This window comes from Mastomys coucha, unplaced genomic scaffold (genome assembly GCF_008632895.1).
Source record: "Mastomys coucha isolate ucsf_1 unplaced genomic scaffold, UCSF_Mcou_1 pScaffold22, whole genome shotgun sequence".
NCBI lineage: Eukaryota > Metazoa > Chordata > Mammalia > Rodentia > Muridae > Mastomys > Mastomys coucha.
The window spans coordinates 147,271,652-147,286,661 of NW_022196905.1; the positions used below are offsets into that span (position 1 = coordinate 147,271,652).

Consider the following 15,010-nt stretch of genomic DNA (forward strand, 5'->3'; position numbering starts at 1 on the left):
ACCCCTCACCCCCCAGACTACTCAGATCTCCACCATCAAGACCCATCCTCAGGTGCTATTCCTCAAAACTCGCCCCCTGGTGCTATTCTCCAAACCCAGAAAGCAGCTTTCCGACTTGCCCCGGTTGTCGGTTGTCTGGAGCTCTAAGCTCTAATCATCCAGCGCGGCCTTAAGCTTCACTTACCTGAAGCAGGCCAGCGCTCTCTATGACCCCGCGGAGTGAGGTGGGGGGTGGGGGTGGGAGAGGGCAAAAGATACGGACTAAGTAGGACTAAATACAGCAGGAGAAATCAAGAGGTTTGGAGCGTGAGGAATACCCAGAGGACTGGTGTCGCCAGCTGCGGATGCAGGTGATAAAAAGTTAAAAGAGGTTAGTTGTGAGTTCTTGTGGCAGGTCTTCCCGCTCCTCCTCCCCACCCCGTCCAGCCCCGCCCCATATTCCTAAACACTTTGCCCCTATCCCCCAGTGGGTCAAGTTAACCAATGGAAAGAAGAAATGCTTTCAAAATGAATCTTGTTTTGCTTCCTGCGAACACCAGACGCCATTACCTGAATCCTGGCTTCACATACCAAACTAGCACATTGCTTTCTTTCCAGTGTTGTGGTTAAAAACAGTTTTGTTAGAATGACTTTCACTTCTGTGTCACTTACTGCCTCATTGAAAGTGTGCCTTCCCAGATGGAGAGATGGCTGAAGGTGTTTTCTGCTAAACTTGATGACCTTAATTTGATTCCCAAGCTCTACTGACTCTCCAAAGTTGCCCCCAGATCACCGTGGTTCTAATGTTCCCAACCCCCCAAAAATAAAAATTTAAAAGTGTGCCAGCAACTGGAATTTTATCCAGCCATTAAAACAACGACATTAGGAGGCAGAGGCAATCGGATATCTGTGAGTTCAAGACAAGCCTGGTCTACAAAGTGAGTCCAGGACAGCCAGGGCTCTGTTACGAAAAGAAAGTCTTTCTCAAAAAAACAAAAACAAAAACAAAAAACAAAAAAACAAACAATAACAACAACAACAAAAATAAAGAACAAGTTGGGCAGTGGTGGCACATGTCTTTGATCCCAGCACTCGGGAGGTAGAGGCAGGCGGATTTCTGAGTTCGAGGCCAGCCTGGTCTACAGAGTGAGTTCCAGGACAGCCAGGGCTATACAGAGAAACCCTGTCTTAAAAAACCAACCCCCACCCCCACCCACCCAAAAAAGAAAAAGAAAAAAAAAACAAAGAAGAAAAGAAAAAGAAAGAAATTAGGAAATTTCAGGAAAATGTGTTAAGGCCAAGACAGAGCAAGAGAGCAAGAAAAGGCAGGATGGCTCCTTGGCTCAGTGGGTAAAGGCACCTGCCACCAAGCCAGATGACCTTTGTTCCATTGCCAAGACCCACAAGGTGGAAGGAAAAAATAGATTGTTGTCCCCACAGATTTGCCATGATTTATGTGTGTGTCCCATCCCCATGTACAAAATTATAATAAAAAAATAGAAATAATAAACATTTTAAAGCCAGTTAACTATAAAAAGATCCATGAGAAGATGGAATAAAAAGCTTTTAAGGGAGAGGGCTAGGGACAGTATTGGACCTCATATAATAAGGTATTGGGTGGGGATACTGACTGAGAGGCCTGGTTACGTAAAGTGCCTCAAGGCTCATGAGGCAGGTAACCTGGAGAGACAGATGTAAAATAGGATTTGGTCTATCTGTAGGAGAGAGAAGTCTCAAGTCTCACAGAGCTGGTAAGAGAGGAGGATCAGAAGGAGGGAGGGAAAGAAGAGAGAGGGCAGGTCATTGCAGGGTGGGGCTCTGATTATAAAGAATGAAGCCAGTTCATTGATCCCATAGGCAGTACACACGCTACAAGCAGGCACCAGCTCTCAGGACCAGAAAGGCACTGGTGAGTCCTCCTCTGACTAGAGCAGAGGCTAGAGCAAGCCCTTTGCCATCTGCCTCTCTTTCAGAGAGTTCCAGGGACTGGCTTGAGATACTCATGTCCTCCCTTCCACTCCCTCCCACTTTTATAGGTGGCCCCGTTAAACCTTCAGGTACCTGGAGAGGAGATCTAACCTTCACCATGAAACTGTGGCTTTTTGCCTGCCTGGTTGCCTATTTTGTTGGGGCCTGGATGCCGGTTGTCCATGCCCAAGGTATTGTCCTTAGCTATACCTACCTTGCCCTGGCTTTGGGATGCTGCTTTCTCTTCTCACTTGTCTTTCTCCACTTGTTGAAATCTCCCTGTATCCTGTATCCTTTGAACTCTTCAGTGGCTCTTGGGAGGTTGGGCATAGCAAGAATCCCTGGCACTACTGAAACTGGATGGGTAGAAATGAAGTATCCCCAGCTACTTACTCCAAGATCCCTCATTTTCGTTCTGAAGTGCTTCTTTTGCAAAACTCAAGAGGCTTAGGGGGCTGCAGGAACCCGAGGGTAGGCTCCAATTGAGGAGAAACGCACATATAACCAGAAATGCATTTTGATGCCCTTCTTCTGCCTAGTTAAGGGATGTGAGGTTAAGCTCAGAGCCCTGATGACTCTCCAGATTGAATTCCCGGCTTTTCCTCCCTGTGTAATCTAGGCAAGGGGCTAAGATTAATCTGTGCGGGACTTAGTTTCCCCATCTGATAAGCAGGAATGAAAAATTTAAGGATCCAATGAACTGCAAAATACTCCCAGCTGCAAAAATATTCCCAGTCCTGTGGTCAGGGAACCACCTTTGTCTTGCCCTCCTGGAAAGCAGGTACCAGAGGGTTTAGTTACCCAAGGCCAGTTCTCGGCAGGTAGCATCCCCTAGAGCACTGCCACTGGGTGCTTCATCTCTGGAAAAGAATGTGGAATCCCAGCAGGTGTCAAGGCAAAATCCCAGGCCAGATTGAGGACTAGGATCCCAGCCCTTGCCTTGCCTGCTCTTCTACAGGTCCTGCACCTTCAAGCTTCCAGTTGTAGAAAGACCAGGCTTGGCTTTTTTTTTTTTTTCCCCATTCTGCTATCAGAGCCGCTCCCAACCTCTGCCCTTTGATCCTGGGAGAAAAGTGGCCCCCAGTGTTGGAAAACACCTGCCAGGGATCCCTGGAGCCCCATTTCTTATCTGACACCACTGCCCCTTGTCCTCGAGAGCCAAGGTGGAGCAATGGCAAGGAGGATGAACTCTGTCCCTGAACTTCTGCTAGGCTCTCCTTGACCTCAGATTGAGGAACCCACTGTCTTATCAACTTTGTTTTTACTCATTTACTTCTCTCCTCAGAACTTTCTAGGATCATCTCCTTCTCCTTGGGCACCCCCTCCTCCAGCTCCAGTACATCCTCTTTCTGCGTAGATAACATTTTTGCCTTCTGCACCAGGTTGAAACTCCTGAGGCATTAGGTCTAATTCATGTCTGTGTTGTGTGGCTCTTCGGTACCAAGAAGAACTCTTTAAGCTTTTGTTAGGCCAACAGAGGAATCAATAAAGAATGTCTAGGTCAGTTTAGCAGCTACTGAGATGAGTATAGAGAGGAAAAGGGATTTAAGCTGGTTCCACGTGAGGACAGGCCAACTCATACCTGGAGCTGAGATTGTCAGAAAAGCCGTATAAGCTATTTATATGTTTATCCAACTTACATTTATTTATTTATTTTGTGTGCACGTGTATGGACCAGTGTGCACAGTGCCCATGTGGAGATAACCAAATAACTTGCAGGTTCTTTCCCTTCATTCTGTGGATCCATAGGGTCAAACTCAGGTTATCAGGCTTGATGGCAAGAGCTTGCTCACTATGTATAACTAACTGTCCAGGAACTCACTATGTAGACCAGGCTGGCCTCAAACGCTTAGAGATCCTCCTGAGTGCTGGAATTAAAGGCATGTGCCACACACATGACCTTTAAAATTTTTTAATTAAAAAAATTTTTTTTGAGACAGAGTTTTCCTCTATAGCCTTGGCTATGCTGGAGCACATTCTGTAGACCAGGCTAGGCTTGAATTCAGAAACCTGCCTGCCTCTGCCTTCTGAGTATTGGGATTAAAAGTGTACACTGCCACATCTAGCTAATTTTTAATTTTTTAAATTAAGAAAGGGTCTCATATATCTCAGGTTGGTCTCCAACTTGCTTCTTAGCCGAGGATGATTTTGAAATTCTGATCTGCCTGCCTCTATTTCCCAGGTGCTCGGATTCCAGGAATGTATTACCACACCCAGTTTATGTACTTCTGGGGATCCAACCCATGGCCTCATGCAAGCTAGGCAAACACTTTGTCAACAGTGTTAGTGCCATCTAGGTGCTTTGAGACAGGTCACATGTAGCTCAGACTGGCTTCAAACTCCTTACTCTCTGTCCTAGCATGTGTCTCAATGTCTGGTTAACCGTTTTTAGGATATTAGGGCTGTACTGGGTGTTCCCCAGGGGTGCACCTGTTCTCTACCTCAGAGCAGAAATAGAAGGGACTTTGGGTTGTTTCTTTGCCTACTTACCATCCCTGCCAATGCCCTCCCTCATATCAAGAGCTGAGGACAAGCCAGGAAGCTTTCTTTCCCAGGTAGCCTGTTGACTTCTGTATCTAGAAGGTGGTGTGTGTGTGTGTGTGTGTGTGTGTGTGTGTGTGTGTGTGTGTGTATGTGTATGCTCACATCTGTGGTTATCCTGCTAGTGATGTACACCTGGAATCAAGTGTGTGACTGGCTCATCAGGTTGCAGGTACCTTTTTGTGATTTTTTTGGAGAATTACATATATGCAAATTTTTTTTATCAAATCCATTCCCTATTCCCCTCTCCCCCAATATCACCTTATCTCCCACCACTTTCCTCATCCAGTTTCATGATCTGTTGTCTACAAGAGCATTGATAGTCTTTCAGGGACTATATCCCTGAAGAAAACTAGGCCTCTCTTAGAAGCCACCAGTTTCCAATAGCTCTTCAGCTAGGGTTAAGACTTAGTGTGTTCTACCTTTGTAGAGCATTTGGAGCTGCCTTCTAGGAATTTATCAGGAATTTGACATTGGGCTAGGGCAAGAAAGTAGGCTCCAGATGAATACAGCTGAGGAATGTGATCTTTGTATCTTGATGGGCCTTCTTAAGACTCTGAATATAGTAACCATGGGGCCTTTGTTTGTGTTTTGTTTGTTTCTTGACTACTTTGTTTATGCCTTAGGACTGACCATACTCTTAGTATGTACAAAGCAGACTGGAAAAAAAAATAAACCAGCTTTAGCTTCAGAACTCACTGGGGTCCTGTTATAGTGTCCTCTAATTGTCTTTTTCTTTTCAATCCTCCCTCCTTCCCTGGAGACCCTGCTGGCTGACTGAGCTGGCTTGGTCATCTACCCATCCACCTATTCTGTTTTGATCTTGGGTGAGTCTGTGCACTCATTATAGTTGCAATGGCCTCCTCATGCCCAGCAGCTCTTCCTTCCCCGTCCACTTCCTCCAAGTCTTACAATGTTTCTGCCCCCACTCTTCTGTGATAATCCTTGAGCCTTGTGGCTAGGAAGTAGAATATAGATGTCTCATTTATAGTTGGGAATTCCAGAGTCTCCTTTCCTCAAAGTTGATCATCTGTGGGTCTCTGTGATAACTGTCATCTACTACAAAAAGACGCTTCTCTGAGGAGGATAGAAACTATGAGCTATGCATAAAAATGTAGCAGACAGTTTATTACTATGTCCATTTATTAGAATAATCGTATTAGGTTCTCACTTAGAGCTTATGACTGTGTGTGTGTGTGTGTGTGTGTGTGTGTAGTAGTAGTAGTAGTAGTAGTTCTCACATACATGTGTGCACCTGCATGCATGTGCCACATGTGCATGGAAGTCAGAGGATAATTTGTGATTCACTCCTACTGTGTGGTTCCTGGGGATTGAACTTAGGTGGCAAGCACCTTTACCCACAGAATCATCTCATTTGCTCCGTAGGTGCCTTTGAAGACTGCTGCCTGGGTTACCACCCCAGGATCAAATGGAGTATTCTCAGGCATGCTAGGAGTTACCACAAGCAGGAAGTGAGTGGAAGCTGCAACCTACGTGCAGTGAGGTGAGCAGGACCTCCCTTTGCTGGGAGGGCATCATGCTTGCCTTAGCTCCTCATGTCCTAACTTTCCACCCTCTGTAGATTCTATTTCCGCCACAAAGTAGTATGTGGGAATCCAGAGGACATGGATGTGAAGAGGGCAATAAGGATGTTGACAACTGGGAAAAGGCCAGTCCACAATCCCCGGAAGAACATCTCAGGTAGGTAAGACCTCAGGCCAACATCTCAGGGAGAGAAACAGTGTTTATCTATTTCCTGTGCACCAGCAGTTGACCTCAGGTGTCCTTCCTCAATAACTTTCTACTTTTTCTCCCGTTTAGCATTGTGCATTGAACCCAGCTCCTTTAGCATTCTGGGGAAGGATTCTACCACTAACATACATCTCTAGTCCTTCCATCTTGTCTTTGGTGTGTGTGTTCTACATGCAAATGAGTATGCAGCAGTTGTGTTTATAGTGGTTGTCCTAGTCAGGGTTTCTATTCCTGCACAAACATCATGACCAAGAAGCAAGTTGAGGAGGAAAGGGTTTATTCATCGTACACTTCCAAGTTGCTGTTTATCACCAAAGGAAGTCAGAGGGGCTAAGCAGGTCAGAAAGCAGGAGGCTATGGAGAGGCTATGGAGGGATGTTACTTACTGGCTTGCTTCAGCTTGCTCTCTTATAGAACCCAAGACTACCAGCCCAGGGATGGCACCACCCACAATGGCCTTCCCACCCTTGATCACTAATTGAGAAAATGCCTTGCAGCTGGATCTCATGGAGGCATTTCCTCACCTGAAGCTCCTTTCTCTCTGATAACTCCAGCTTGTGTCAAGTTGACACAAAACCAGCCAGTACAATGGTCAAAGCTTTTATTGCTCTCCAGGCTTTACTGCCTTCAGAAAGGGTCACTCACTGAATGGGAAACTTGTCATTTTGACTAAGCTGGCTTGCTAGTTAGCTCTAGGCTCTGCCTGTCTCCATCCCCCAAAATTAAAATTATAGGCATGTGCCTACAGAGTGAGTTCTAGGACAGCCAGGGCTACACAGAGAAACCCTGTCTTGAAAAACCAAAAAAAAAAAAAAAAAATGTTTTTCTTGGCCAAGTGGTAGTGGCACATGTCTTTAATTCCAGCACTAAAGAGGTAGAGGCAGGTGGAACTCTGTAAGTCTGAGGCCACCTGTTTTACAGAGTGAGTTCTAGGACAGTCAGGGCTATGCAGAGAAACCCTGTCTCAAAAAACCAAAATTTTTCTTCTCTTATTTTTTGAGATTAAAATAACTACATCATTTCCCCTTTCACTTTCCTCCCTCTTAACTCTCCTGCATGCCCCTCCTTGCCCTCTTTCACACTTATGACCTCCCTTTTTCATTAATAGTTTTGAAATAATACATTCTTAAATATATAATGAAATCTTATCAGTTTGTATAATATTACTTATATTCAGGGCTGGCCATTTTGTATTAGATGACCAATTTTCGAGTTCTTCCACGGGGAAGACCATCTCTCCCACTCTCAGCTTTTTTTTTTAAAGATTTATTTATTTTATTTGTTAGCTGTCTTCAGACATACCAGAAGAGGGCAACAGACCTTATTACAGATGGCTGTGAGCCACCATGTGGTTGCTGGGAATTGAACTCAGGACCTCTGGAAGAGCAGCCAGTGCTCTCAACCACTAGCCATCTCTCCAGAATTCTTTAGTCTAGGGCTAAGGCCTCCTGGAGTCCACCTGCCCTCAACTACATTAGCATGTCTATTGTTGCAAATCCCCAGGTCCCCTGCCTCTTAAAGTCTTTATGCTCCCTCTTCCACAATGTTTCCTGAGGCTTAGGTGCAGGATTTGTAGACCTCTGAGACTAGGCACAACTCTGCATTTTGTTTGGTTTAGCTTTCTGGAGTGGTTGCTGTTGCATCAAGAAGTGCCCTTTGTGAGGGGTGAGAACTGCACTTGTCTGTGGGTAACAGATATTTAGAATATAATTAGGGATTGTTCTGGCTTGGGACAGTGGTGGTTGTGGGTTCTTTTCCAAGAGCCATGGCTTCACTGGTTAGTTGGCTGGGTTTCCAGTACCAGGCATGATTTTGTTCTTTTTGAGATGTTCTAACGTCCAGTTAAAGAGCTCTTGGTTACCATGGAGATGTGTGTCACTACTGTACCCTTTGGGTCATCATGCCATGCTGGTCCTTGCTGTGGTTCATAGGTATCAGCCTGGATAGGGCTGTTGGAACCTTGCATGGTACCATGAAACACACATATTTTGTACAGGGTATGATGGTCAAGCTCAGGTGATCAAGCTTGCAGAGCAAGCACTCTTTTTTTTTTTAAGATTTATTTATTTATTTATTTATTTATTTATTTATTTATTTATTTATTTAATGTATGTGAGTACATTGTAGATGTATAGATGGTTGTGAGCCTTCATGTGGTTGTTGTTGTTCTTGTTGTTGTTTTGAGGCAGTGTAGTCCTGGCTGTCCTGGCACTCACTATGTAGAGCAGGTTGACCTTGAACTCCGAGAGATCTACCCACTCTGCTTCCCAAGTGCTGGAATTAAAGGTGTGTGCCACCATATCTGACTCCACTTTGTGTTTTGAGACCAGGTCTCTTACTGGGGTGTGGGGCTTGCCAATTAGGCTCATTGGTCAGTGAACTCAAGACATTTGGTTTTCTGCCTCATCAGTGCTGGGATTACAAATTCATACTACCACATCTGGATTTCTACATGGATGCTAGGGATGGAACTCAGGCTTTTATGACGAGCACTTTACCCACCATGCTTTCTCTCCCATTACACCCTTGTTCTAACTAATGAGTTAAGATTTTTTTTCCTAGGGGCTAAGAAGATAGCTCAGCTGTTAAAGTGCTTAACATCCAAGTATGGAGTTTGTATCCTAAGAAATATAAACATTGGGTGGGTGTGCTGGGTTTCCTCTATCTGTAGCCTCAGAGCATGGGGACATGTGTGTCACACAGTAAGCTGTCAGCTCTGGGTTTAACTGAGAGACCCTGCCTCAGTGAATAAGGTCAAAGAGCAATAGAGGATAATTTATGATTCCACGTGCACACGTGCACAAATTGAAATGAACCCACACATGTGAGAAAAAATGCATGCACACACATGCACACTGTGTTCCAGCTCAGAGGGAAAGGCATCCTGGCAAAGAGGAGCCAGGATGATCATAGTCACAACAAATCTCGAACAAGAAATTTACTGAAAAAGACACAGGAGTGGCTTTCTCTGCTTGGGTGAGAAGCAGTGTGAACAAGACAGGAGACAGGCTTATACAGGGTTTCTCAGAAGAGGGAGGCAAAGTTTCCCAGAATGGCCTGTGATTGGTGGGAATTTTGTGGTCTGATCTTGGGGCAAGCTCAGGGATTGATGAGATTTTTAATTTTTTTTTATATATATTTTTTTTTATTAGATATTTTCTTTATTTACATATAATTTCTCCTTTCCCAGTTTCCCCTCCAACAAACAAACAAACAAAAACAACAAGAACAAACCCCTGTTGCCTCCCCCCATCCCCATGCCTGCCACCCCACCCTCTCCCACTTATTGGCCCTGGCATTCCCGTACACTGGGGCACAGAACCTTCACAGGGCCGAGGTCTTCTCCTCCTATTGATGATAGAAGGTTTTTTATTTTTTATCCTTCTTTTTTAAGTTTTTTTTTTTAAAAAAAGATTTATTTATTTATGTGAGTACACTGTAGCTGTACAGATTAGTTGTGAGCCTTCATGTGGTTGTTGGGAATTGAATTTTTTAGAACCTCTGCTCACTCTGGTCAACCCTGGTCAATCCCATTCGCTCCAGTCGGCCCTGTTTGCTCCAGTCGGCCCGCTCACTCTGGTCAACTCTGCTCGCTCCTGACCCAAGATTTATTTATTATTATACATCAGTACACTGTAGCTGACTGCAGATGCGCCAGAAGAGGGTGTCAGATCTCATTATGGGCGGTTGTGAGCCACCATGTGGTTGCTGGGATCCAAACTCAGGACCTTTGGAAGAGCAGTCAGTGCTCTGACCCGCCGAGCCATCTCGCCAGCCCCCTTTTAAAAGTTTTTTAAAAGTATTATTTATTGCTGGGCAGTGGTGGCACATGCCTCTAATCCCAGCATTTAGGAGGTAGAGACAGTTGGATTTCTGAGTTTACGTCCAGCCTGGTCTACAGAATGAGTTCCAGGACAGCCCGGGCTACACAGAGAAACTCTGTTTCAAAAACAAAACAAAACAAACAAACAAACAAAAAAGTTATTATTTATTTATTTTATGTATTTGAGTATACTGTAGCTATCCTCAAACATACCAAGAGAGGGCATTGGATCCCATTACCGATGTTTGTGAGCCACATGCACCAAAATACAACTTGAGGAACCAATGAGTTCTACTGGGGTTACTTATAGGGGTGAGGAGTTCCTGACAAAGGCAGAAATGACTCAAACAAAGCTTCATCAAATTCACCCCTCCTGGTTCAAGAGAGCTGAAACCCAGGAGTACACTGGACACCCTGCAGGCAGCTAAACAAGTTGGAGAGTGTCTCTTCCAGGAGGCTGGGCTGGCCTGTGCCTCACTTGCTTAGCAATGTTTAAAGCAGTCTTTCCTGTTTAGATACCTTTGGGGATGGAGTAGCAGAGTGGATCTAATCAGTTTCAGGGTCTTTCAGAAGCTATTCAATTCTTTACTTCCTGAGCCTAATGAATTTCCTAATGTGTTTCACCTCCCCTCAGCACATCTTGTTGTTTCACCTCCCTGTAAGTTGTATCTTAATAGCTTTCATCTAAGATGGCTTTAAACTCAGAAGAAACTGCCACAAAAGATGTCACTATGTAACCCTGGCTGGCTATGAACTTGCTATTTAGCAAAAACTCCTTCAAACTTTATCACACTGTTTCAGCCCTGTGCTGGGACTACAGATTTATAGCACCATGCCTAGCTGTTAGAACTCTTTTATTAAAAAATAATCACTTAAAATTCATTTATTTTAACTTTGTGTATGCGTGTTTGCTTTTAATTTTGTGTACCATAAGTGGGCCTGGTGCCAGTGAAGGCATGAAGAAGGCATCAGAAGGTATTCAACCCCAGTCCTCTGTAAGAGCAGCAAGTAATCTTAACCACAGAGCCATCTCTACAACTCCATTGGATGCTTACCTCTTTTTCTCTCTGCTTTCCAACAGACTCTCAGACCGAAAGGAAGAAGTCAAACCATATGAAGTCCAAGGTGGAGAACCCCAGCAGCACAAGCATGAGGAATGCTACCCTAGGTCATTCCAGGTAAAGACTCTTGACCATGGGGCCTTCCTCCACTGATCACTTTGCTGACAGGGAGTTCCCCTTAGGAACAGGGGCCTTACCCAGGGCTGTGGTCATACTCTGAACTTCCTAGGTGGCTGTTCATTCATTGACCTGGTGTAGAGAGCATTAATAAATACAAATGTGAAACGCCATGCAGGTAGACCCAGAGCTGATCAACTATAAGCAAACAGTGTCTTCTCGTACCACTTACTATTTTTTTTAAGATTTAAGTATTTTTTTATTAGATATTTTCTTTATTTACATGTCATATGATTTCTCCTTTCCCAGTGTTCCCTCCAAAAAAACCCCAAAACCTTCCCTCCTATCCCTCTTTTTCTTTCTGCAATAATAGGTCTTGAACTCAAGACCTTGTGAAAGTAGGCTAGCACTCTACTGCTGACCCAGCCTTTTTATAATTTGTATTTTGAGGCAAGGTCTCAATAAGGTGCCCACTTTGGCTTTGAATAAACTCTGTAGCTGTAGCTGGATCTTTAGCTCCTTCTACCTTAACCTCTAAAATACCTAGAGTTATAGGCACATGCCATCATGCTTGGCTTCAACGTAACACACACACTCACACATACATATATTTAGTGTGTGTGCATTTGTTCATGCCACCGTGAGCAAGTGGAGGTTAGAGGTGACTTTTGGGACTTGCTTCCTCCTTCTCAGTCTATCAGGCCCAATGATCAACCATCTGACACCATCTGTCTGCAGATTACATGTCATTCCAGGGGTCCAGCTATATGAAACTGATCCACTGAACACTCAGACTCTCAGAGCCCCAGTTTTCCCGTTTGCAGAAGGGGAACAGTACTAGCATTGTCTATTTTACAGGATGGCGATGTCCAGAAAAACCAACAATTAAGTTAATTACTCAGAGTAAGCACCAGCTGGAGGATGGGAGGAGGCTGCTGAGGTGCTGTCTTCTAAGCACGACAGTGTCAATGAACTCATTGAAATTCCAGTTTCCTGTACAAGACCGGACCCACCAGCGTCTCAGCATGTATGAGGAAGGACCTACTACGCTCTAAAGGCCCTACCATTTGCCAAGGAGCTGTTGGCTATTGATGATTGCTTGGGAAAGGGAGTTTTTTTTTTCTTTTTCTGAAGGATGGCTTGAGTAAATTGTCTATAGTCTAGTATATAATCCCCCACCTGTGCTCAGGAAGCAACCCTAATGAAATGCAATGGCCATGTACAAAAGAACAAAGGTATGAATAATATGGTAGGAAGGGGTTGTTAGGAAGAAGGAATTTACAGGAGAGAGGAACGGGAGGATAGTGAATGTGTGAAAATGCTCAAAATGCATACATATGTGAAATGGTCAAAGAATTAAAAAATAAATATTTAAAAAGCTATTAAAAAGTAATTACTGACAGTGATGTCTGGTGTGCCTATACTTCTGATTTACCTGCTATAAATCAGGGTTCCAGTGAGTCCCACCACCCTCTTTATTTAGCCATCTTTGCTAAGTCATCATCTCTCAACACTCCAGGAAGCACTGTCCTTATATTTCTCCATTATTCTCTAGGATGTTACAAAGGCTATGGATGATCTAGGATTGGTGTTGATCAAGGAGTCTAAGGTAGGATAATCACATGCTTGAGGCCAGCCTGGGCTACAGTGCAAGTTTGAGGCTAGCCTGGGATACAAAGCAAGACCCTGTCAAAAAAAAAAAAAGAAAGAAAGAAAAGAAAAGAAAACAAACGAGCAAAAACTAAACCAAAATGGGGCTGAGGAGATGATTTGGGGATAAAGAGTTTGCAATGCAAGTGTGAGGATATAAGTGCATTTGTAATCCCAGAACTCCTGTAGTAAGATGGTAGAAACAGGAGGACCCCTGGAAGCAGCAGTGACAAAGGACCCTGTTTCAAGCAAGGTGTAAGGTGAAGGTTGATATTTGAGTTTATCCTGTGACCTCCATGTGCATCCTGGAGGGAGGCACCTTAAGATTCAGTTAGTTGGTGCCTCACAAGTGTCAGGAAGTCCCTGAAACTTACCAGATGAACAAGGTCCCTCCCTGCAAAGGTTTTACAAGCAGCAGTGAGTACTGGTAGGAGAAGAGACAGCCAGAATAGATGCTTTTGTGAGTAGGCACTTAGGCCAAGATGGGCTTTCAGTGTTGCAGCTGTCTTTTGGTCATACATGCTCCTGGAAGTAACCCCAGAAAACTTACTGGCTTGTCAAGACTGACTTAGGTGGTGGTATGAACTCCGATCTGTGGTGAGTAGGCGTGTGTTCACAACTTCTCAGGACAAGTGTCACAGAACAGGGATGCACAAGCTTCCTGGCACGCAGATGTGTTTGCCAATCTGGAAACTCTTTGAACTTCACAGTTAAATATTTTTATGGCAGTGTTTCCACACAGCATGATTGATTATTAACTTCACCTTCAACCCTTCTGCCCTGTTTGGATCTTGAGGAGTGGAACAGAAATCTAATCAATGGTTCACTTTTCCTTGTGCCCGGCCTTGACACACTCAGGAAACTCTGTGCCCTGCAGGAAACCCAAGGTCTTTGAAGCTTTGTGGTAGGATTTGGGGCCAAAGACCAACTGTAAGAGCAAAAGTTGCTGCTAGGGGCCAGGAACGTGGTTCATCTAATGGAATTATTGTCTAGTACTCAACAAGGCCCTGGGTTTCATCTCTAGCCCTGCATAAACAGGGTCATCCAGCACTGAGGAGGTGAAGGTAGGAAGACCAGAAGGTCAAGATCCTCTTTAACTATACTGCCTTTTTTTTTTTTTTTTTTTTTTTTTTTTTTTTTTTTTTAAAAAAAAAGCTTTTATGATTCTTTGTGAATTTCCTATCAGGTACCCCAATCCCATTAATCTCTCCATCCCTTTGTATCTGCCCTTGCAACCTTCTTCTCAAAAGAAAATAACAACAAACAAACCAGAAAATGTCTTGCTGTAGAAGCGGTAGTGGGACACACTGTCATACAGTCTACATTTTTATCCATGCAACTTTACTTGCAAATGATCATTGCAATGAGCTATTGGTCTGTTCTGAAGCTTCTGGCTTTTGCTACACTATCAATCCTGGATCCTCACAGGGACCCTTTCCAGATATCCTGATGTTGTCCCATGTCATGGAGATCCTGTAGCTTTGGATCTGCAGGGCCATCTCCTTCACATGCTCTAGCAGTTCATAGATGGGGTAGATATTGGGGTGAGCCTTCTCATAGCCCTGGATCTGGGTCTGGGTGGTAGCTGAGTTAGTCAGCTTGCCAACTTCTCTGCACCGACAACACCATGGTGAGCTCTCTAGCGCTGCTCTGGTTAATTCAACCAATGCTGCAGCTGACATGGGCCAGAGCCAGCTCTCCTGCTCTCACGTCCATTGGACTGGCTCACCCGTGTCCTTGCCACCAGGGCAACCTCTACTGTGTTGCTCAGGTGAGATGCAGGGTCTGCTCTCCTGAGTACTACAGCTGGTGAGGGTCAGGCCAGCTCTCCCACTCTCATGACCCCAGGGCCAGCTATTCTGCCTGCCAAAGGTAGTGAGGGGGAATTTCTCCTTGACCTGCAGCACACACTGTATGGCAGATGACATGTGGGAACCTACTCTCCCAAGTGCTACAGCCAGGGAGGGGGAGGGACCAGCTCTGCATAACCCTTGGTAGCAGCCCAGACTAGGGACATCTGTGTGGCCTTTGGTGTTAATATGGACATCTACATAGACCTCTGCTGCTGTATATCCATGGACCTCAGAGGCAGCATGGGCCAGGATTTCAACACGGGCTC

The 15,010-nt window shown here is 44.7% G+C and overlaps 1 protein-coding gene across 1 annotated transcript; it reads left to right on the top strand.

Annotated features, from left to right (window-relative positions):
* Window positions 1-1,818: 1,818 nt before the first annotated feature.
* Ccl25 (C-C motif chemokine ligand 25) lies at window positions 1,819-12,643 on the top strand. The gene is made up of 6 exons (XM_031338945.1): window positions 1,819-1,888; window positions 2,016-2,138; window positions 5,875-5,992; window positions 6,071-6,189; window positions 11,145-11,241; window positions 12,100-12,643. The coding sequence occupies exons 2-6, from the start codon at window positions 2,066-2,068 to the stop codon at window positions 12,128-12,130; spliced, it is 438 nt and encodes a 145-aa protein (XP_031194805.1). The 5' UTR covers window positions 1,819-1,888; window positions 2,016-2,065; the 3' UTR covers window positions 12,131-12,643.
* Window positions 12,644-15,010: the final 2,367 nt, after the last annotated feature.

What these genes read in the sequence shown, in the direction of transcription:
- Ccl25 (XM_031338945.1), top strand. Translation starts at nt 2,066, where the DNA reads ATGAAACTGTGGCTTTTTGCCTGCCTGGTTGCCTATTTTGTTGGGGCC. An exon ending in TGCAACCTACGTGCAGTGAG is followed by an intron (nt 5,993 to 6,070) that starts GTGAGCAGGACC and finishes CACCCTCTGTAG; the next exon opens with ATTCTATTTCCGCCACAAAG. An exon ending in TCCCCGGAAGAACATCTCAG is followed by an intron (nt 6,190 to 11,144) that starts GTAGGTAAGACC and finishes GCTTTCCAACAG; the next exon opens with ACTCTCAGACCGAAAGGAAG.